General features: G+C 39.9%; 1 protein-coding gene across 2 annotated transcripts in view; it reads left to right on the forward strand.

The window, feature by feature from the left end:
- egfl6 (EGF-like-domain, multiple 6) overlaps positions 1-25,232 on the forward strand; it is a 108,965-nt gene that overhangs the window by 54,682 nt on the left and 29,051 nt on the right. Inside the window, exon 8 of one of the 2 annotated variants that reach the window (XM_051927223.1) lies at positions 4,642-4,704. The exons of the other annotated variant lie outside the window; for it this stretch is intronic. Coding sequence (XP_051783183.1) covers positions 4,642-4,704 — 63 coding nt within the window. The remainder of the gene's footprint in view (positions 1-4,641; positions 4,705-25,232) is intronic. 2 annotated transcript variants of the gene reach the window in all.

Here is a 25,232-nt window from a genome sequence, read left to right on the forward strand (position 1 = left end):
CCTGTAGTTAGGATATAGCGGGTTGGATAATGAATAGATAAATAGAACTTTATATGCCATCTTTGCAGATAGATAGATAGATAGATAGATAGATAGATAGATAGATAGATAGATAGATAGATAGATAGATAGATAGATAGATAGATAGATAGATAGATAGATAGATAGATAGATAGATAGATAGATAGATAGATAGATAGATAGATAGATAGATAGATAGATAGATACTTTATTAATCCCAAGGGGAAATTCACATACTCCAGCAGCAGCATACTGATACAAAAAAAAAAAACAATATAAAATTAAAGATTGATAACAATGCAGCTAAAAACAGACAATAACTTTGAATATTGTTAACGTTTAGCCCCCCCGGGTGGAATTGAAGAGTCGCATAGTTTGGGGGAGGAACGATCTCCTCAGTCTGTCAGTGGAGCAGGACAGTGACAGCAGTCTGTCGCTGAAGCTGCTCCTCTGTCTGGAGATGACACTGTTTAGTGGATGCAGTGGATTCTCCATAATTGATAGGAGCCTGCTGAGTGCCCATCGCTCTGCCACGGATGTCAAGCTGTCCAGCTCCATGCCAACAATAGAGCCTGCCTTCCTCACCAGTTTGTCCAGGCGTGAGGTGTCCTTCTTCTTAATGCTGCCTCCCCAGCACACCACCGCGTAGAAGAGGGCGCTCGCCACAACCATCTGATAGAACATCTGCAGCATCTTATTGCAGAAGTTGAAGGACGCCAGCCTTCTAAGGAAGTATAACCGGCTCTGTCCTTTCTTACACAGAGCATCAGTATTGGCAGTCCAGTCTAATTTATCATCCAGCTGCACTCCCAGGTATTTATAGGTGAATGTGAGCTACACCAAGAATATTCAGTCTGAGTACAGACATGAACACATTAGTGAGCCCAAAATGGAGACTAAAGCAGCAGTCTTGAGGTTGTGAGCAGGCCGAACACAGGTTCAAACAAAGCCGGAACAAATCACAAATATTTGGGACACCAGCCAGGCAATCCCTTTTAATTCCCTCAAACATCTTGATAAACTTAAACAGGTGCCATCTTGTAACACTTAACATAAGACAAAAGGGTACACAACAGAAAAAAGGTTTAGCAACTCTAGCTGACAAAACAAAGGAAGACTTTCCTAGAGTTTTCACTCGTCGAAACTGTTCTCATCAAAAGACAAGTTAGTGGAGACACCCGGTCTTTTTATAATGGGAGGACAGGAAGAGGTGGAGCTAATTTCCCTCATTGGGAGGTATCTGGGAGCCGTGGGGAGAAAAGAACCACGCACCATCTCCCCTTGGTGGGTTACCGTTTACCTCAAATAAGCCAGCAAGGAGCTCCTCAGACGTACATGCGTGACAAGGTTTACAGTTGAACAGCATTGCCAAAGGTCACAACTGCCTGCCTGAAAACAACAGTTTCCTTATATTCACGCTGGACGAAACAAAAGAAAAGTTAAAGAATATCAAAGCCAGATATTGTGGATATACAAGATAACAACTAACAGACCCAAGTTCTGGTTATATTTTGCTTCCAGTGTCTTTTGGCTCATTTCCATTCTGAAAAACAAAGCAGTAATTGGCTAAGATTACAACACAGGGTGGATGGGGCAGAGTGTTACCTCATCTTATTTGTAAATGAGTTCAGTGCTAGTCTGGCGTTCTCACTTTTGTCTTCACACGCATGTAACATGATATTTGTTTTGAAAGAAAGCATCATTTGAATAAATATTCATAAATGTAAATTAATGTAATATGTGAAAGAGATGCAGAGTTCAGCACTTTGTAGAATAGGCTGGAGGAGAGCAGAAAGTTAGACACTGGAGATAGAAGTTTTCGAGCTAAGATTGTTATACACTACTCACTGACCGTGGCCCCAGAAAGTGATGACGTGTTGCATGTTGATTAGCACATGAAAGTAAGAAATTCACTTTTCTCCTTACAAGTGACTATATTGACCCTATGACCTATGATGCCTTATATATTATGGCCGCTAAGGAGTGCTTAGCAAACAAGAAGACAGGACATCAGCGTTCAGGGTTAAATCCATCCCAGTCAAAAAATTTTTATTTCAGTCATTTTCATGATTGGGTTCTACAAATGTATTTTAGGTTAGAGCAAGTAGTCATCAGGTTTTTGAAGAAGCATTTTGGATCTTAAGTACCTGAGTAGTGTACCTGTCACGTCTTAGCATTTATTTATACTCTCATTGAAGGTGGTGTAACAAGGAGGGGTGCTTCTCCATTGGGTTACCTTTCTCTTGGTGATGGTGAGCAGTTGAACTGCTGCTTCACTGGACTGAGAGGAGTCCATTGTGGTAGCTTGGGCATGTCAATGGAATGTCTTCCTTCTTGGTGTCTGCCCTTGGAGATGTCCAGCCCACACGGAGCAGACTCAAGGGCAGATCCAGGCCTGGGAGCATCTGGGAATTCCTCAGAAGATGTGGAAGGTTGTTGAGGACAGAGAGGGCTGGTCAGCCCATCTGAACATGTTCCTACCATGAACCTCATCAGGAAAAATAGAGAAGAAATAATGATGATAATGGTGATGATGATGACTTCTGGTGACCCCTCTAAGGATTGTTTAGGACAGCAGATTTTTTGCTTCCTTGTTGAGAAGAGGGACAAACAAACTCTGAGACATCTGAAATTTTTAATCATCTGCTATAGTGGTCTTCCATGGGCTGTTGGTAGTTTTAGCTGAAGTACAAACTGGAATCGTTTGCTTTAATCATAATGCCCGTTCCTAACCTACTGTATATGGTTGCATTCTGGCTCCCATGTAAAAACATTTCTCTGTAACACCCAACACTCTGGACAGCACTCTAGTCAATGGAATAACCTAAAAAGTGAGGTAATTGTCTACTCCAAGTGATGGAGGCTGGCTTGCTATCTCAGCCATTCTTCTGAGTGAGGTATATCTTTGTATAATCTCCCTGTCCTCACTGATCATGGTCCCAGAAAGTGGCAATGTTCTTCATCTTGATTAGCACATGCAAGTAACAATTTCACTGTGCTCCTTACAAGTGACAATATTGACCTAAGATTTCTTATAAGGAACACTCAGCAAACAAGAAGGCCAGTGTTCAGAGTTAAACCCAGCCCAGTGATATATTTATATCTGAGTCATGTTCATGGTTGGAAAGTTGCAACCATCCCTTTCCTGTTTATTTTACTGTAGGGTTGTTCAGAGACAAACTTTATTAAGCATTGAGCAGTATTAAACCTAAGGCGTGACATATCAGTTGTGAAAGACCAGCCCAGCTACAGACAGACACCAAGGACACGTAATATCCAAAAGCATACACGATTATTTTACGTTTCTTTTTGCACATAACACAGTGCCCAAATCCACAGTCTCAACAACTCAGTCCTTATACCATACTTTTCTTTCTCTTTTGTTTCTTCTGCCGCCTTCACTCCTCTCTCGCAAGCTCTGTCCTCTGCCTTCCGACTGCAGCTCCTTGAATGAAGTGAGGCAGCCTCTTTTGTACTGCACCCAGAAGAGCTCCAGATCCTCCCCGATTATCTTCCAACATCACTTCCAGGTGTGGCGGAAGTGCTGCATTGCATGGGAATTCAGCTCCTCTTCTGGCAGCACTTCTGGATGTGGTAGAAGTGCAGCATGCCAAGTCTCTGAAGTTGACCAGGCGCCCCCTGACCCCAGCAGGGTTGAGCTTCTAAGCTCCAAGCCCATGGCCCCGATGCAACCCAGGGGGTCTGCCCTCTCATGTCCCGGGGTTGAAATTGCCCCTCTCCTGGTCCCCTGCTTCTCCAGGCCTCCTGGTAGGGCACAGTCCCTAGCCATCAATCACATAGCCTATCAAAATGTACTGTCACACCCAGACCTCCTCATACTGAGATAGTTTGAACTTGTTGATTGAACCAATAAATACATCTTGAAGTTGAGAGTAAACTGAAGTAAACGAAGAAGACATCCTCAAAGATACAAGGAGTGCATGCAAAAGTCTCAATGTGATAGTGGCCAGCCAAGGTCAACATACGGGTGAGTGGTTTCCTGCTGTGTGGCCTCCAGTATAACACATGTCAAATATGCTACTTAATAGATGCCAAGATATTTAAAAATTAGGTTTTTCTATTAGTGTTGGCTTCATCATTATGATAAACTGAAAAGACTTTGATTCAAATAATGTATTACAGATTCCTGACTCTGCTAGATCTCAACTTTTGGTCTGTCCTGTTTATGAAAGTCTGCCTGATAGATTTGGCCCATACCCATTTAACAGCCCAGATTTGTGGTTAGCTATAGCAAACCTCTGCCTCGTGTTGTCCTATCAGCGAATGCTTTCCTTTTTTTGGATCAATGTATTTCATGGTTACAATACCATCACCAAGCCTGAGGAAAATATTCTATCCAGATAGGCTGAAGTTAAAATCCTTAGGACAAGTGAGTAGGGCAAAATGGAACCAACAACAATTTACAGTTTGTATTCATTTTAGTTTCATCTGAACTCCTCACAGGGGATGAAAAGGTCAGTTCTGGTGAATGTTTACTTCTAAGAACGAAAATTCTTCCTGTGAAGCTTCTGTTGTTTTTCATCACAAAGCTGGCATTGCATGTGTTGTAAATGTTTTTATTTTCACTTTTATAAGTGTTAATGATCTTCTGTTTTATAGTCAAGCCTTTCTTTCAATATTCTTGGGATGGAGACAAAGGAAGTGCTGACGAGATCCTAAATGGTGAGAGTGTTTTATTAGTACACATGCTAGAGGTGGTTCCCAAACTGGAAACTGCATCCGCCTGTTGATATACATCATTCATAGAATATGCCTAGATTTTTAAAAAGGTACAAGAGTAACCAATAAAGAATTATAATGGAACCGAAAAAGAAGTAATCACTTCAACGTAGGGTGACCAACCATTTCGAATTTTGCAGGACATCCCAATTTTCGTCTCTCTATAGAGGAGGCCCAGAAGAATTCTAGGCAGGACGCCATTTGTCCCAATTTAGCAAGACTGTCACACTAAATGAAGCTTGAGGAGAAAGATGAAGGGGCGGACAGGTTGGGGGTACAGTAGAGTTTGCCATGTGTCAGCCAGTAATATAAGCAGAGGAACATGTGCACACATTCTTTAAAAATAATGGTTCATTAATGGCATTTTACTGGCGGTGTGATTCTTTACAGCTCCATTGCTTAAAACGAAGAACCATTTAAATATAGGGAGAATTCTTTGCATTTGAACTTAGTTCTTTGAGCTTTGAAATTTTGTCCACAAATTAATATGTTGACAAATAAGAAATCTTTAATGCACAGTAGGCTACCTATGGCACAATATTAACAGAGCATGTGTTATTACATGCAGTAAGAGTCATGAACCTCCACTGGTGTTTCACAAATCTCTTATCATCTTATTTATTATGTTACCTGTTATAGATCAAAAAAAATAAAGGGTCCTTCTTGTGGATGGTTCTTTTTGGAACAAAAATGGTTCTCCTATGGCATCACATCTGAAGAACAGCATTGACACTTTTATTTTTAAGAATGCATTTCTGAATATAGTGATTGTGTGTCATTTTTCGGACATTATTGATTTGTTTCATTGTATTCATAAAATTGAAAAAGATACTGTTTTGATTTAATGAGTTATTTTTTCGAGCTGAAAGACACATATAGCACCCTGAGGGTACATTGTGAAATTTTTTGTTTCTGGGAAACAACTGGTGCCCACAGCACACTATCGTGTCCACACCAGATACCTGAAGGTTGCACCAGGTAATAATACAGTACATGCTCACAACATACCTTTAGAAGAGCACCAAATACAATCTTGTGCTCATATACATCGTTTTCTGGTAACCGAACATACTGCTTAAAAGTTTGATGATATGAACACAGTTACACACATTTAATTAAACACAGGTTGTTGGATCCGTAAAGCAGTATGGCTCGCCATTACATTTACTTATTTGGCTGATAGCTTTATTCAAGGTGACTTCCAACATTTATGATACAATTGGTTACATTTCTTTTGGTTTTCCAATTGGAGCAACAGACACGTCACATGGCCTGCTCAGGGTCACACAGAGTCAGTAGCATGATTTGAACCCACAGCCTCAGGGTTTGAAGTTGAAAGCCTTAACCACTACACCGCACTGCCTGCCACTGCAGTATCGTGTAGTAAAAGATAATTATCCTGACTAGCTAGCTACTCACAGCTACGTATTAGCTCAGAGCCAGCTACTTGTTCGTAGAAATTATGAGAGCTACAATATTCATATTCCACATTTTGACTGCATGAGAATTTTGCCCGGTCCAATGTGGGTACACCAATTAAATTCTCTGGCAAATTTGGCATATTTCCTTATTTACACAAGTAAACTGTGGCATTTAAAATACGCTCTTAAAAAATTAAGTCGCATTAGTCACTGTTATTGTCGTCATTTTATGACAAGAGACATGTCCTTATTAAAGTGAGATGATTTTACCTGGACAAACTTGAATATCTTAGTCAAATCCTCTGGCGAACCTGGAACACTGGATCATCCACTGAACCGGGCAGAATGAACTGCAATATGTAAAGGGCGCAGCACAGAGTTAAATCATATTGCGACAGTTTTTATTATCAGGGAATCCTAAGTTAAATTGCAGGTGACATTTGCTTTGCCCAAACATACAGTAGGTACTCTATTTAAAATTCATTGGTTAACCTGCCACTCTATCATTTCTGCAGTGATGCAAATACAAAAGACACCTTCTTAAGGATCATACCATTTTAATTTGAATAATTAAAAGAAGTTGCCTTTTATTGAGTGAATTTAAATGTTAAAAAAGGGATATGTATTAATTAATATTACAGGTCATTTTGTAATCGGATGTACCTGGTTTTTAAAGCTCAAAATCTCATATTGGCTGATCAAGTGTTGGTCACCCTACAGCCACGGCAGGCGGAAACCGTATGGTTGAAACATTTTGAAAGGGAGAAAAAGCAAAAAAGTTTGGGAACCAATGAGATGTGCATTTTTCTTTCTGTGTTGCTGCATATGCTGCCAGACAGTGGCATAACAATAGTATGGAACCGGGGTCCACGGGGTGGGAAAAGGGACAACTCAGATCTATACGGTATTATTCCCAAAATGGTCTTCCCTTCCATTTTCTGACCCTGCTTTTTCCAATATCGAAGCACAAAAAAATCACAGCCTGCAGAGGACACATATTTACTTTTCACTTTTTATTGGTATTGCTATCAGCTTTAATCATGATTTGGGGAGAGGAATGGGCTCAATAGCTAAATTTTAACATAGGCCCCTTCCGCTATAAGTTATGCCACTGGTCAAATGCTGGCTTTACCTCAAAGGGTATGCAAGAACCAAAGCCTCAAAGCTGGCACACCCTTCTGCCGTACGCTTTAGACAGAAGCATGATGAGCTAAGGTTATGGTACTTAATGAGAGATCAAGCTTGAGCATGTTGTGCCTGTTGCACCCTCTAAGCCTCCAAAACTGACTGGACCCTTCTGCTTTCATTCTTTGTTGGCATCAGTTTGTTTGAGAATGTGCTGCAAAATAAGGTCATTACATTTTATTACACTTTATAAATGAGAATTCATTAGGACTATTTTTGCTTCATTTTATCTAGTTTCTTTTTTTTTTTTTAATATCTGTGTCAGAGTCCAATGCCCATATTTATCAAATGTTTCAGAGAAGAAAAATGATTCTAAATGGCTCAAAATTCTCAGAGTGTTGCAAACTTAGGCCTACTATTAAGAGTAGAGTAAAAGCATTTTTTGAGTTTCCCTAAGTTAGGAAATTACACCTAACCTAACCAGGATTTAGGAGAGCTCATGAGCTTTTCAAACTCACTAGGAGCTGCCAAAAGATGGTGTTAATAAAAATATATCAATTTAATAGCGATGGTGTAATTTTCATAACATTATAATACTTGTATGTTGCATGACCAATCCATCTACTCGGAAAAGCCATGTGCTGTCAGCCAAAGTAAAAGTGTTGGGAACGTTATGGTTTTTGACCTCAGGAAAAAGGAGGCTTTGCAATAACAATGATTTGGGTATGTCACAACCAAGCATTTCTTGAATTCTGCACCAAATGCAAATGCCTTGACAACACATGAGGTAATCTGCAGATTTTTGCATCCCCCCTACCCAACTCCACATGAGGTAATGTTAAAGGAATGCTGCATTCATGCACGTTGGCACACACATAACAATCAATGCCCCAAGTGGTGGCAAGCATGCATATGTCTATTATAAGCAATATCACAGTATCAATATACAGTTGGTCATGGATGCAAACTGTATTGTATAACTACCAAATTACCCTGAAGATAAGTGGGGCTGGATTGCTGGATGACAGCGAAATCTCACAAATGTAATAATAATAATAATTCTTTACATTTATATAGCACTTTTCTCACTACTCAAAGAGCTTTTTCATAGTGAGTAGGGAGCCATTTCAACCACCACTAATGTGCAGCACCCACCTGGATGATGTGATGGCAGCCATTTTTGCGCTAGTACGCTCACCACACATGACTTATTAGTTGGTGAACTGGGGAGAGTGAGAGATAGCCAATTAGAGACAAGGTATGATTAGGGGGTCAGAATGACTTGGCCTTCTTCTTCTTCTTTTGGCTGCTCCTGTTAAGGGTCGCCACAGCAGATCATCTGTTTCCAAATCTTCCTGCCCTCTGCATCTAGCTCCATTACACCCATCTCCTTCATGTCCTCTCTCACCACATCCATAAACCTTCTCTTAGGCCTTCCTCTTTTCCTCTTCCCTGGCAGCTCTATCCTTAACATCCTTTTCCCAATTAACCCAGCATCTCTCCTCTCAACATGTTGAAATCAACGCAATCTTGCCTCTCTGACTTTGTCTCCCAACCATACAGCCTGAGCTGACCCTCTAATGTACTAATTTCTAATCTTGTCTATCCTTGTCACACCTAATGCAAGTCTTAACATCTTTAACTCTGCCACCTCCAGCTAAGTCTCCTGTTTTTTGGTCAGTGCCACCGTCTACAACCCAAATAACATAGCTGGTTTCACTACCGTCCTGTAGACCTTCCCTTTCACTCTTGCTGGTACCCGTCTGTCACAAATCACTCCTGACACTCTTCTCCACTCATTCCACCCTGTCTGCTCTCTCTTCTTCATCTCTCTTCCACATTCCCCATTTCTCCATTGATTCCAAGTATTTAAACTCATCCACCTTCGCCAACTCTACTCCCTGTATCCTCACCATTCATCTGACCTTCCTCTCATTCACACAGATGTATTCTGTCTTGTTCCTACTGACCTTCATTCTTCTCCTCTCTAGAGCATATCTCTACCTCTGCACGGCATCCTCATCCTGCTCCATACTCTCGCTGCAGATCACAATGTCATCAGCAAACATCATAGTCCATGGGACTCCTGTCTAATCTTGTCTGTTAGCCTGTCCATCACCATTGCAAATAAGAAAGGGCTCAAAGCTGATCCTGATGTAATCCCATCTCTACTTTGAATGTATCCGTCACTCCTACCGCAGACCTCACCGTTGTCACACTTCCCTCATAAATATCCTGTACAACACTTACATACTTCTCTGCCACTCCCAACTCCCTCATACAGTACCACAGCTCTTCTCTAGGCACCCTGTCAAATGCCTTGTTTAAGTCCACAAAGATGCAATGGGTCTCCTTCTGGCCATCTCTATACTTCTCTATCAATACCCACAGAGCAAACATCGCATCTGTGGTGCTCTTTCCTGGCATGAAACCATACTGCTGCTCGCAAATTATCTCCTCCATTCTTAACCGAGCTTCCACTACTCTTTCCCATAACTACATTTTGTGGTTCATCAATTTTATCCCCCTGTAGTTACTACAGCTCTGCACATCCTCGTTATTCTTAAATATTAGCACCAGTCCACTTCATCTCCACTCCTCAGGCATCCTCTCACTTTCCAAGATTCCATTAAACAATCTGGTTAAAAACTCCACTGCCATCTGCCATTTACAAACCTGGGAAGGTTCAAGAAGGCATTCACAGACTCCTGAGGCATTGGATGAATAGAGCCTCGTAGAAGATAAGGCGGGGATCATGGAGAGAGACATGGAACACCACAGTGGAAAACAATTGGGACACTACAGAAGTAGCTGTGGCTAGTTTAAGTAACTGTTATTTTCAGAGGTATTTTCCATGTTCCATAACACCAGGAAGGCAATTTTTCTCCTGTATGGCTGTGAATCATTCATTGTAAATAAGCATGTTCGTTAGCAGGCTTAATTCTCATTTGGTGTTTGTGTCTCGGTCTTTCCATTTACTATAGGTGTTTGTTACAATGTTATTCATAATGTTCAAAAGTGGCAACAATTATGTGCAGCTTAGAGCAAGATCCTACCTTATGATGTTTTTCTTCTTCTTCTTCTACGTTGATTATTCTTATTAATCATTATTATTCCTGTTATCTTTGCGGTGAAGCCACAGCGTTAGTATAAGAAAACTCCAAAACATCTTAATGAGTGTTGATTTGCAGCAAGGGGTGCAGTAATATTGGGACAGCAAACATTCTCAGATGTGAACTCCTACACCTCACTGGGTCTGGGACTAGGATGCTTCGTAACTGCTTCTCAATGTCCTATTCTGAGGTACGACAAATTTTTATCCTAGTGTGACTTTTACTGCAATTTCTAGGAATAATTCTGAGGTGCTTGACAAATAGAAGCCCAGAGCTCAGTCCATTTGAAATGCTGTGGCTGGATTTGACAAAGGCTATTCACTCACAATCTCCATACAGCCTGACCAGTTTTACAAAGAAGAAAATGGAAAAATGGCAGTGTGCAAATGTACAAAGCTAATAGAGACCTGTGAACACCAATTCAAGGCTGTCATGGCTGCCAAAGCCGTGTCTACTAAATTCTGGCTTGAAGCATGTGAATACTTATGTGATCAATTATTTTAGATTTTATATTTGTAATTAATTTAGACCACTTTGCTGAGATCAGTCTTCATTAAACAGTTTTTTTCTGTTGATCAGTGTCAAAAACTCTAAATTCAATCCACTGTGATTCAGTGCTTTGCAGTATGGAGACCAGGGTTCACGTCAAGGGTCCTCCCTGTGTGAAGTTTGCATGTTCTCCCCATGTCTGCATGGGTTTTCTCCCACAATTTTGCACCCTATGCTTGCTGGGTTAGGCTCCAGCTCCCTACGACCACCTCAGGAATAAGCGGGCTTAGAAAATGGTTTGGTGTGGTGATTCAGTGTTGTGTAACAATAAAATGCGAGAACTTCCAATGGGGTGAATACTTTCTATAGGATAAAACATTGTTTAAATACACATTAATGTGTATATGTGCAAGCTGTCCTGAAATTTTAATCCAGCCAACCACAACTCTAGGACCATATGAGCTGGTTGTTTTTTAACAGGCTACAGAGGCAGGTGGCAGCAAACGATTAAGTGACTCAAGTTTGTGACTGAACAATAATTAAAATAGGACAAAAACATTTACAGACATAATTCTTGTGAGTCTGCCTATACAAGTCATGGCGTTGTTCTACGAAGCCCAAAACTATCCTCTGCCTGCTGAAATGGAGGGATAAACATTAATTTATACCGGCCAAAACAGTGTGAGAAACAGATACCTAATTGCTGTTAGCAGCCTGACTCCTTTTTTGCACAGATCAAGTTACAGTAGAAAATAACTAGAAAGCATTTCGAGAATTTCATTGCACTTGACTGCGAAGCATAAGTGGAAAGCAGTGCATTAAGTGCTCCTCAGAAATTATGGAGATCTCTGTAAAGTGGGTCCACTATGTTTATCATAAGTCCCTTCCACACATGTAGGCTGTTCCCTGAAAATGCGGTAAGGTCCAGGGTCACCGCCTAATATGAACTGGGAGTGTGTACACTACATTAATGCCAAGCTTGATGAATATTGAAAGTGTTTAAAATTATGAAGAAAGTCAGTATTGTGGCTCGAGACTGTTACTTTAAAAGGAGTTCATCAAGAACATGGGGACACAGTTGTTAAGGGTAAATTTCACACAACATTAGGAAGTTTTCCTTTACACAGAGAACCATAGACATGTGGAATAAGCTACCAAGTAGTGTGAAAGACAGAACTTTAGGGACTTTCAAAACTCGACTTGATTGTATTTTATAAATATTAAGTGGATATGACTAGCAAGCTTTGTTGGGTTGAATGGCCTGTTCTCGTCTAAACTCTTCTAATGTTCTAACATGCTTACACCCTAACATAAAATAAACTGAATTACGAGTAATGCGATGTGATAGTTTTTACAAACAAGTGTGAAAATGTACTTATTTTGGAAGTTTAGCAACTTTAAAAATGTCTGTGCTGTGACTTACACAAATAGGAAATGGGTTTTTTAGCTTTGATTTTGACTTTTGCTTTTTCCCCAACCTTTGTTAGGACTGGGTTTCTTTTTCTGATTTTTATATCGATTCTGGTAATTTTGCACTTGTTTTGGCAGTTTAATATGTCTACCAGGAAATCACTTCCTCATCCAAGTTGTGGATTCAAAACTCTTTCCAAACTGCTGTTTCAAACTCTTTTTGACAGCGACTTTTGTCTCTCATTCTGGTCTTGAAGCTCCTTCTTTTTGATCTCCTGGTTTTGACCCTGTTTTGGTTTTCATCTTTTGTCTTGGCTCATTCTCAAGCCCAGTCTATTTGCAGACATTACAACTTTGCGCCCCTTTTTGCAGGTTTACTTTGTTTGCCCTTCTCACTAATTGCTGTAAATAAATCTGCTCATTTTTCACTGTTGTAAACCTCTGGGTTCAATTCCATCCATTTTCTAACCCGCTGAATCCGAACACAGGGTCACGGGGGTCTGCTGGAGCCAATCCGAGCCAACACAGGGCACAAGGCAGGAAACAATCCTGGGCAGGGTGCCAACCCACCGCAGGACACACACAAATACACCCACACACCAAGCACACACTAGGGCCAAATTAGAATCGCCAATCCACCTAACCTGCATGTCTTTGGACCGTGGGAGGAAACCGGAGCACCCGGAGGAAACCCACGCAGACACGGGGAGAACATGCAAACTCCACACAGTGAGGACCCGGGAAGCGAACCCAGGTCTCCTAACTGCGAGGCAGGAGCGCTACCACTGTGCCACCGTGCCACCCCTGGGTTCAATTTCTATCACTTAATATATTTGCCAAATATACCATTGTTGACCTATTTTAACATTATTTTGATACTGTCACTTTGAGGCTTGTTTTCTTTCATTGGTTCCACCATTTTGTTTCTGTAGTCACAGCTATGGTCATATTCGTTAAGGTTGCAATGACCGTTGCAAACCACATGACCAAGAGTTGTCAATATGTCATCGTGTACTTCCTATTCAAATGTTTTATTTTGAGCAGATGGATTGCAAAAGGGACCAGGAGAATAAACTTAAGTCATAGCAAGCTAAGTTTATAATAATAAGTTCAATAAGATTTGATCACTAAAATAAAACAAAACCTTAAATTGTAGTTGTCGTTCAAAGCAAAACAGTTATTGTACCAGGAATTAGTTGCGAATTTCACTTATTATCCAAATTTCAGATGACCCAGAAACAACCAAGGTTGACCTTTTATATCATTTCAACAGTAACGTCATATGTTGCACATTACCATATAAAAACCCTTGGAGCAAAGGTGGCAATCATGTCACAAAATGGCAGTGATATGTTCAGTAATTTATATACATTTCTTCTGCTTTCTTCATGGCCATTCTGAGTGTTCAGTTCTGAGTTTGTATAATACATTTTCTTTCAACAATTTTTTCATTGATGGGGTAACAATAGTCAGTTGTTTCTAAGGGGTGACCTCATAGCTTGTGACCTCTGATTAGTTACCTTGTTGAGTTAAAAGTCACTTGGGAAGGTCAGCTCATTATCTGAGTTGATGGATACCAAAATCCTTTATGCATGTGCTTTGAAATCTAAAGCCTTTACTTTGTATCTCTGGTTTTGATTCTTGACTGTATTTATTGACAATTTTCTCTTGCATTTTGGTAAAGGTTACTATTCTTCTGACTTCCCAGTTTTGGCTTGATGCCCTTTGCCCTGGTCACTTCTAAAGATATTCTTGCTAGTAATTCTAACAGTACAGTAAGATGGAGTCCAAAAAAGAAGCATCTATTTTTAAAAACAACACCAAATCATGAAAATAACATTTGGAAATAGATTCAGATATGTTTTTTAAATGCAGGGATGCAAGATAAAAATAGTAAATACATACATTCATAACAATCATTTAAAAATGAAGTCTCTACTAGCATCAGCAATTCTTAGGGGATGTCGTTGTAATTGTGGTTTTGATCACAGCTCTTGTGTTTTGACTATAATCTTTAATACAAGTTTAGTTTTGGTGATTTGAGGATTTGTCTTTTTGGTTTCTGACTTTCTGTATTAAATTTTGATTATTCTGTTTTACATCTTTCACTTTGATCATCTGCAGGTCAGTTTCTCTCTTCAAAAAACATACAACCCATTTCCACCTATTTGTAATACCACCTACTTTTCTTCTAAACTCTAAATTATCAGCCACCTTACACAAAGATAAAAAATAAATAAATAAAAATAATATTTTGTCATTCTTTTAAAAAAGTCAAAATCAGTTACGATATCAATCAGCAATAAAGCTTCAGAGAAACATTTGGTGGTAATGTGGATTTATACAACTTGCAGGGATAGATTGTGATGTAGTAGTATACAGTTTTCTGTTTGAATCTGCTGTTTTTTCTTCTTCTTCATAGTTTTGGTCCTACAATGCATTTTTCTGATTTGTGTACATTGCTTGACAAGAGTGTTAGTGAATAAAATAATATTAAGAAAATAAACATTACATTTGACCATAATCACTCAGAAGCACATTTTCTTGCTGACATGATAAAAAACTGAGACTTCAGTGGTTACAGACATTTTATATTATTTCCTTCTTACACACTAGGAACTGTTATGTACTGTCACAGGGGAAAATAGGCAGAAAAAAGAAATAAATGTCAAAAACAAGTGCTAGCGGTCCAGCAGAGACACAGCATAGGCGAAGTCCACCTGCATTTTTAAACCCAAACTTCTCTGCTGCAAAAAGCAGCTGGCAAAAAGGAATCCGGAGTTGGATCCTCAAACGTAAGAAAAGTCCGAACCAGAAGATCAAGTGAACCAGGCACCAATGTCAAAAATGCTAAGGAAAATTCATAGTCGAATAAGGCTCGATATAATTCACTAGAAGAGGTAATTACTCTGGAACTGCTAACAACAATCTCAGATGTCATTGAGCATGCAGTGGTGGTTTTTAAGGCACCATGATGATGACATCCAACTGAGACCCACGTGTTAGCAACAGCTACTCCAAATGGCTGTACCAGTGCATGAACAAAATGTCTTTGTGGCAAGCCAAACACTTAAAGATAATAATTATTAAGAAATGTGGGAAGCCTATAACATATGTAATAAAAAAGCAAAGACAGTGAGGCATTTTGAGGTACCCATAGGCAAACCCCATATAACTGAAGTTTCAAAAGAGAGAAATAACACACAGGTAAAGCATTATGTTGTGTCTTTTCAGAAGGGAGTCTAGTAACAACTAGTAAAGGTGGTGGTTCCTCTAGTTAAGACCAAATGTGGCAGGAAGAGACGGGTCCAGGTGTACGTACACTGGAAGTGAGGTAAGCTGTTGAGAAGCAGTCAATCTTCTAGTTTGCAAAGAGAAAAAGAAAGGTGTTGTTGTAGAGTGCCAACTTCTGGAGTGGTCGAGAATTACTGTTGTGGCCTGCAGAGGACACTGCTGCCACCCAAACCTCATACAGAGAGATGCAGGACACAAGTTCAGGACATGCCTTTTATTTTTCTTTCCATGGGAAACGCTTCCCCTGTTTCCCACCTGTACAGCACAGTTTACAGAACCAAAACACAACACGAAACACTCTGTTCTTCTTTTCTTTCTCTTCCTCTTTGTCTGCTTCCACTCCTCATGGCAAGCTTCATCTCCCTTCCCCCCGATTCTGGCGCCTTTTATAGGGCACCCGGAAGTGCTCCTGATGTCCGGTGACCTTCTTCTGGCAGTTCTTCCATTTGTGGCAGAAGTGCTGCAACAAAGGGCTCAGCATTACCTGTAGCACCCTCGGGTGGCACCCAAGGAACCCAACAGGACTGCGCCAAACTGCAACTCCCATGGAGCCCTGTGGGAGTCTGAGGCACCGCTGCAACCCAGGGGGGCTGCCACTTAGCATTCTGGGGGAGGTAATGCCCTGAATAAGCTCTCTCCCTAATAAGCTCTCCTGAAAGAGCAGTCTCCCCAGGGTAAGGTCTCCTGGCTGTCCGCCACACTATCATCAGAACCTTTAAACTGCATGACAGTAAATATAAAAATAATCATACAATGAGATTCTCAGATGTTCAAAACCTTCCAAAATATCAAAATCACTTGGAAACAAACTTTATTAAGAGAAAAAAATATCTTTGTCTGATTCATAACACTGTGTATGTGAACACTGCAATACTGTAAAATTAAAAGTGTGAAGGAGCAGATGCCACTAAATTCTAAATGACTAAAATTATATACCAATCTTTGGATGGAGAGTATAGATAAACCAGAAATCTTGAAAGTTTCTAGGGTTTTATTTTCTAATTCTAAGGATGTAATTTTTTCCACTTTTATGGGTGAATGAAACTAAAGATTAACTTATGTTTCTGAATGGCTTTGAAACAACCTATTTAGGAGGGGAAAAATTGACAGCGCTTACATGTAGGAAGTAACACCATTCCATTTGCCGTGTGGTGTTGCCACTCCTTGACGTAGCAGTCACGGTTTTATATGAGAATCCTAATTAGATGTTCTGATTGTAAACAATGGATAAAATTCTTGGTCTCTTCACTTATTTTTTGTATCCATGGAACAAAATTTTATGTTTGTACATTCTTTCTGCTAAAATATTCCCCTCTGGGATAATAAAGTCTGCCTAAAGCTGTTGCAGAAGCTTCCTAGTCTTTGAATGAAAGATAAATTGTGATATGAAATGAACAGCTAAAGAATTAAGAATGTCAGGTTTCTGACTACAGCTTGATCTTGGCTTAGAGTTCTGGTTCAGCCCATTTTATAAAGGTTCTCCCCTGCCTGTATAACTTTGCTACATCTTGGTTGCCAATGTCTAAGCCTCTGCCAGCACATGCCGTCTTTTATGAAAGACATGCTCAGTGGCTACGCCTGGATTTGATTTCTGTGTGTGGTTTACACAGCAGTCTTTGTGGCCTTTGCATATGCCTCTTGTGTCCCTCTGGACTTTCTCAATAGTGTCTGGCTTCTTCTCACATCCCGAAGATACAGTAAGTGTTGGTGACTGCCAATGTCACTGGTATGAATGATTGTGAGTGTGTGTGAGTGTAGCCTGGAGTGAACTGGCAGCCCACTACGTGTTGTAAAGAAATAATTTAGGAAATGGCTGGGTGCATTTTCCATATGGAAAAGCCTGCACACCCCAGCAAACTTTCTTGCACCCCAAATTCATATGATGATATTTTTGAAGAAGTAGGGAATGTTCAAATAGAACAAAGTGCAAAGACAGTAGATTGCATGTATGAAATGAGCGACATGTGCAGCACTGAGTGTGAATGCTATTCCGAACAGCAATTCAAAATGTCACCTCCTCTCTTGCATTACTTAAACTTGTTTGGCCTCCTTATCAAAATCTTATGAAGCCCATATTCACAATATGTTAACAAAAATTCTTTAACCTCGCTTTTCCTGCTTTGCTTCAAAGACAATACAAATGCAACCTGTAATTTGTAACAAAATCATAACTCAATATGCTGCATAACTGAGTTCCTTAATGATAGGTCAGTCATGAAGCCAAATAGAAGATTAAAGTCCATTAATCATGGTGTTTTATGTTCTCTTTAATCATGCATTTTTGTCACTTACTGCTGTGGCTAATCTTGCATTGCTGCTACTTAATGGTCTTCCAGACAAAGTAAAGCTTTTGTTTTTCCTCAGCTGGTCTGTGAAGCATATGGGTCTCTAATAAGCCACATGCCACCCACATATTCTTTATCATCGCTGGTGGTTTCAAGCTCAATATAAAGTCCTCTGAGGTAATGCTGCTACATTCCACACCCCACAGGAAAACAAGTATGTGGTTGGCTGTGGGAAAGAGGATGGGATCCTCTAATTCGTATCAGGTTGTGGTGCTGCTCACCAAATCCAATATAATATTATCAGCATGGGCCTGGGCTGTACCCCTGACATGATTTCTGCCCTTGGTTCCTCCATCAGAACCTGTAGTTACATTGATAATGATTGTAACGCTTAATGGGAAGGACAAGTGGAATTAAAGGGGCAGATGGACATTCATTCATTCAAATGTGCTTGAAGTAGTCTTTGAGCAAGCTCTGTTCTTTGATTTGTGTTTTTGGCCTTTTGTCTGCACTTTGGATTATGTTCTTTGCTACTGTTTCACATATCGTGTTCTTTTTGTTCATGACCACCTGTCAATTTTTTATTTACTCATTTGGGATTACATGACATACTAGAAGAACATGCAGACCTCTGATCCTCAAATATAAAGGAAATTGAAAGGAATAAAGTCAACAAATATAATGATAAACCTTATTATGAATTCCGAACACACAGGAACCATGTCCTGGGAGGGTAGCAATATAGGCTTCCATGGATGCAAAGAATTGTTCATACCGAGTATGTGTCTTAGTTTTCTCTTCTCCTTCATGTGGAAGCTATAATGTCTTTTAGGATGTGTGGTGGTTCATACAGAGCAAGCAATTCTTAAGGAGGCTAGTAAGTACATATATAAACCCTTGACACATATCTTTAGGAAGTCACTGCGCACTGGAGAGATTCCGAAGGACTCGAAAATGGAAAATATCATCCCATTATATAAAAAGGGTGACATGGCAGATCCAAGCAACTATAGGCCAGTAAGCTTAACATGCATCACAGGAAAATTATTGGAAGGAATTATTAAGGATAAGATTGAGCAACACCTGGCAAGGACAGGAGTTATTCTGAACAGTCAGCATGTGTTCAGAAGAGGGAGGTCATGTTTTACTAACATGCTGGAATTCTATTAGGAGCCAACAAAAGGATATGATCAAAGTGGAGCATATGATATTATTTATCTTAACTTTCATAAAGCATTTGATAAGGTGCCACATGAGAGGTTGGGCATCAAATTAAAAGAAGTGGGAGTTCAGTTTGATGTTTTAAGATGGGTGCAGAATTGGCTCAGACACAGGAAGCAGAGGGTGATGGTGTGAGGAACCTCATCAGAACTGGCCGATGTTAAGAATGGTGTTCCACAGGGGTCAGTGCTAGGGCCGCTGCTAATTTTAAAATATATAAATGATTTAGATAGGAATATAAGTAACAAGCTGGTTAAGTTTGCAGATGGTACCAAGATAGGTGGATTAGCAGATAATTTGGAATCCGTTATATCATTACAGAAGGACTTGGATAACATACAGACTAGGGCAGATTTGTGGCAGATGACATTTAATGTCAGTAAATGTAAAATATTACACATAAGAAGTAAAAATGTTAGATTTGAATACACAATGGGCAGTCAGAAAATTGAAAGTACACCTTATGAGAAGGATTTAGGAGTCATAGTGGAATCTAAGCTATCGACTTCTCAATAGTGTTCAGAAGCCATTAAGAAGGCTAACAGAATGTTAGGTTATTTAGCACAGTGTGTGGAGTACAAGACCAAGGAGGTTATGCTCAACCTTTATAATGCACTGGTGAGGCCTCATCTTGAGTACTGTGTGCAGTTTTGGTCTCCAGGCTACAGAAAGGACATAGCAGTGCTAGAAAAGGTCCAGAGAAGAACGACTAGGCTGATTCCAGGGCTATAGGGCCACGGTTTTCAAACTTTTTTGAACAAGTACCACTCCGCGAGGACCAGTAAACTGAAGTACCACTGTCAATGAATCGTTAATTTATGCCTGTGTTGTTTTGAAGAAAAAGTCACTATAATCACTATAATCACTATAATTATGACGTTAAAGTGATATTAAACTAAAGAATCGTTTTAAAAAAGTGAGAGGTGTATAAACAGGTAAAACGACTGAAAAGTCATATGCGCGGTTATTTGACAGCAGATTCTCGCTCACGAGAAGAATTTTAATAACTTTGTTCACATGCAAAATACATTATCACTTGTAAGGTTACTCACTCTTACTGCCATGCTTAGTGCAAAACGCGCACTTTTTTGCCATCAGGTCCTGGATTCATGGAGAAAGTGTGCTTACCAAGACCACCAGATCGTATTCCAAATACAAACAATTTCTTGGTTTCGTCTTTATGCTTGTCATGGAAGAAAAGGCCTTTTCGCATAGCTACGTCAAGCCAAAGGGTAGCAGAGCTGTAATCGCCTTAGCACCGATTTCATCATACTCTTTCCTCACTTGACTCCAGAATTCTGTCACTGATTTTTCTTTGAACAATTCTTGGAAATGCTGATTATCTGTCATATCTATCAATATCTCTTGCTGCTGGATGGAAAGATCGGCACTCATAATGTTCTCCATATTAAACGGTGATGTAATCCAGTGCTTTCCAACGTCGCTTCCTGACGTCAAGAATGGAAAATATGATACAAATTCCAAATGGAGCTTCTTCAGATGGTTGGTAATAACTTCCTGTATTTCCCTTGTATCGACGGCAGTGTTCATTGCTAGAAATTCCGAGAGAATCGGAAACATTTCCAAGTTTCCATTTGCGACCCGATTCATACAGAAATAGAGTTTCTTATGAAAAGCTGAAACTTTCTCTTCCATTGTAAAAATGTTGTGTCCGTAACCCTGGAGAGACATGTTCAGTTCGTTTAATTTTTTAAACACGTCTGCAAGGTAACCAAGGCGGCAAACCCATGACACATCTTCAAACTTCTCTGCAAAGGATGCCAAATCTTTCAGGAAGAGATACACCTCATCACGGAGCTCAAAAATCCTCATCAGAACTTTTCTTCTTGAAAGCCATCGAACTTCTGTATGGAAAAGCAACGTCTTATGGTCAGAACCTATTTCTTGACACAACTGACGGAACAACCACGCGTTCAAAGGGCGGCTCTTGATGTAATTAATAATTTTTACAGCATCATTCAAGGTCTTGTGCAAAATCTCACTCATTCTCTTCGATGCCAGCGCATGTCTATGCAGGATGCAATGAGAAGAAACTATCGAATTATTTTGTTGCCTTGCTCTCGCAATGAAACCAGCTGTTCTTCCTGTCATTGCTGCTGCTCCATCTGAACAAATTGCAACACACCAAAACCAAAGAATATGATGTTTGCGGAAGAAATCATCAATATGTTTGAAAATTTCCTCACCAGTTGTTCTCTCAGGTAAAGGTCGACAAAGCAAAATATGTTCGATAATATCTTCAGAATCTGGAACACGAACAAAAACGACCAACTGGGCTTCGCCTGAAATATCTGTGATTTCATCCAACTGCATCAAAAACTCCTTAGCTGCAATTATCTTCTCAACCACCTGTTGTATCAAATCCTCCGATATATCGTTAATTCTCCTTTGCATGTTGTTATCAGAACATGGGATACTTTTCAAAACACTGGCCATTTTGTCGTCGAACATGATTGATACGATTTCTATTGCCGAAGGAAGCACAAGTTTCTCAACGACAGTATGGGGTTTATTTTGTCTTGCCACTAGCAATGACAGAGCATATGATGCCTGCAAACACTTGTCAGGCACACTTGTTGTTTTTCTGAACACTGTCTGCCACTTCAAAAATTCGTCTTTACTCCTGACAAAAAACGACAACGGCTTTCTGTTGTGATCTTTGTGCTTAGTTGTAAAATGTCGCTGAAGTAAGGATGGCTTCATACACTGGTTCGACAGTACCTCATTGCAGATAACGCACACAGGCTGCTAATGAGTGTCGCTTTCAATGTAATAAAACCCCCATTGCAAATAGTCTTCACTGTACTTGCGATTTGGTTGAGCTGTCTGTATTTTCTTTTTTGGTGGTTCTTTCGGTGTATCTCGTCGCTCAGCATTCGGCGGAAATGTTGTTTCGGTAGCACCGGAAACTTTGCTGTTCGAACTGCCTCTTTGTGATTCTTGCACAGATGTTGCCAGTTTTCTGATAACGAATTTGTCCATCTTGAAAGAACTGCGCAGGACACAACACGGTAAAATGGGTAAACGGCGGGTAAATCACTTGGCACGCAGATCGGAAACGCACCACCTTCCTTGAGACAAACCATAAATCGAACTGAAGAAATGAGACTGCTGAGAAGCCAGTTGTCAATTCCCCCCAAATTCTTTCATTTGTTCAAAGAAACAGACACAAAAAGGTCATTTCGCAATCCACTTTGAGAAAGGGTAGACTTGAGATAAGACCTGCGAGGGTTTAAGCTTGGGCGCCTGGGGCATAATAATCCATTTGCTCCAACTTCTGGTGATTCACCGGCTGGACGAAACTTGTTGTCTATTTCTGTGCTATTCCAATTTCGGACCAAAGACGTGAGTAGGTAACGAGTTTTCGGGAAATGGGTGCCCGCGCTAATAAAAGCCAGCTTGGAGTCTTCCACGCATTTACAGTAGTATACTTATACTATATATGATTATATGCAACATATTGGCATTCTAGCAACATCGATTCATGGAAAATAAAGGACCACACGAGTACCACTTGGCATGACTTGAAGTACCACCAGTGGTACGCGTACCACAGTTTGAAAACCATGGCTATAGGGGATGAATTATGAAGAAAGATTAAAAGAGCTGAGCCTTTATAGTTTAAGCAAAAGAAGATTAAGAGATGACATGATTGAAGTGTTTAAAATTATGAAGGGAATTAGTACAATGGATCGAGACTGTTATTTTAAAATGAGTTCATCAAGAAAACGGGAACACAGTTGGAAGCTTGTTAAGGGTAAATTTCACACAAACATTAGGAAGTTTTCCTTCTGAAGGATCCTGTCCTGCCTCACATTTGTCAGGGCTTGCAACTACACTTTGGCTCACATTGCAGCTCGATTGTAATGGGACATTACTTCACTTGGCACCCTCATGAAACCCTTAATGGGAGGTTTAGAACTTCAAAGTGCACTTTATCAGGAGGAGTTCAATGTGGACTTGACCCTATCTACATGTAGGCAATGCTGAGGGATTCTACAAACTCTGAAATGAAGGGACACTAAAACGCATTTAAAACAGACATGACTGCCCTCACATTAAATCAATAGAATATGAAGTGTGGTTTCAAATTAGTCTATATAAGAACACTAAAGGCCTAAAAAAACTCAAATAGCACTCATGGCCTCTTGGTACTTAAGTGCAGAAAGCTGTATTGCTGGCCTAGCAGGAAATGACAGAGAGAAAACTGTAAGAGCGCAAACATTTTGGTTTTAAATTCAATACTTTAAAAACTCACTGCTGCTTCCATGCCTCTGTTTTAAAAGGTTCTACTGCAGAAACACTCACTAGATTTAAATGTTCTGACTGCGCACAACATCAGAGCAACCAAAATCTGAAGGACCGACCACCACCTTTTAATCAAGACTGCCAGAGGTCAGCTTTGTTATAACAATTGATTTCATTAAGTTGTGCACATTTGATTTATAGAATCAACCTCCAATTGGACAAGTTAAAATCTTGTTGTGACTGGGGGATATGCCTAAAAGGGGACTGGGCTTAAGACATAACCATTTTGTTTTTTATTTCCTAAATGGTTTTCAACCTCAAATCAGATAAATGTTTAAACTGTTTTTGCTCACATCCCTAGCATGGAAGAGAGTAGGATTGTAGGGATGTTCAAATTTCAACTTGATGTTATTTTGGAAAATATAGGTGAATAAAATGGATAAGCTTATCGGGCTGACTGACTTGTTCTCATCACAGTTGTTCTGTTTTAATGACAGTCCATTTTGGAAGATCATGCTGATCAAGTGACAAGCTGCAAAGATATGGAGACACACCTAATAAAAATCATATAGTATGGATGGTCAAAGAGCAGACTTATTAGAAAGATTCAGGAAAAAATTCTTTGATGTTAGTAAAGTATAAATGATTACCAGTCACCATACTGTATATCACTAGCGACCTAAAATACCAAAACAATCAATAAGTGTATCTCTCCTTTCAATAGTCTTTTTTATTCCCCTTCTGCAACTAAATAATATTTCCTACCTGCATAAAAACCAATCAAAATAGCAAACACACATAATTAACATTTAGTCCTTAAATATATCACTGTACTCAGCAAAATTAAACATATGCATTTGGTTATTTTTGTCAGATTAAGTATGTTTACAACAGTTTATACACACACACACACACCCCTATATATATAGCAGTTACTGTATGTTATGTATATATTGTAAGATGGGACGCTGTCTAGCGCCTGACCCGACACAGATTGGACAAGGGAGGCACATGTAAATTGAATTAACTGTTCATTATTCTTCAGCTGAAGGGCATGTCTTCCCTGTAATACAATACAATACAATTTATTTTTATAAAGCCCAAACATATAGTTTGTATAGCCTTTATCAGGCCCTGCCTCTTGACAGCCCCCCAGCCTTGACTCTCTAAGAAGACAAGGAAAAACTCACAAAAAAAACCTTGTAGGGAAAAAATGAAAGAAACCTTGGAAAAGGCAGTTCAAAAAGAGACCCCTTTCCAGGTAGGTAGGGCGTGCAGTGGGTGTCAAAAGAAGGGGGTCAACACAGCACAATACACACAATAGAACAAATCCTCAATACAGTATAAAATTAAAATTTTACAAGTATGGAGCAGAATTTAACAGTAGATGATATCACGTAATTTGATTTGGATTTGTTTAGAGTCCTGGAGACCTCAGCCATCAAGCTGCCTCCCCCGTTTGCCTATTCCACAGCTGAAACAGCGCTGGGCCAGCCAATCTGATGAAAGGACCCCTCTACCCCACAATTCCTCTGATCCTCCATCAGGGATGACTTTACTTTAGGCAGGCAAAACAACGTGGCAGGTAGGCCGTGACACCAAGTGCCACATTTGAGTACCGAGAAGAGAAACAGAATAGGTGAGGGTTAGTAACAAATTATAATGATCATGTTACTTATGTTTTAGTGCAGATGCAGTCTGTACAGTTAATCAGCAACTCTAGTCAGGGTATGCTAAACTGAAATAGTGAGTCTTCAGCCTGGATTTAAAAGCCACAACACAGTCCCAAGCACAGTATACAAGTACCACCAAGCACTCTCCTTCTCTCTCTGGCACCACCACTC

Source organism: Erpetoichthys calabaricus, chromosome 4, assembly GCF_900747795.2.
Source record: "Erpetoichthys calabaricus chromosome 4, fErpCal1.3, whole genome shotgun sequence".
In the NCBI taxonomy this organism is placed as follows: Eukaryota; Metazoa; Chordata; class Cladistia; order Polypteriformes; family Polypteridae; genus Erpetoichthys; species Erpetoichthys calabaricus.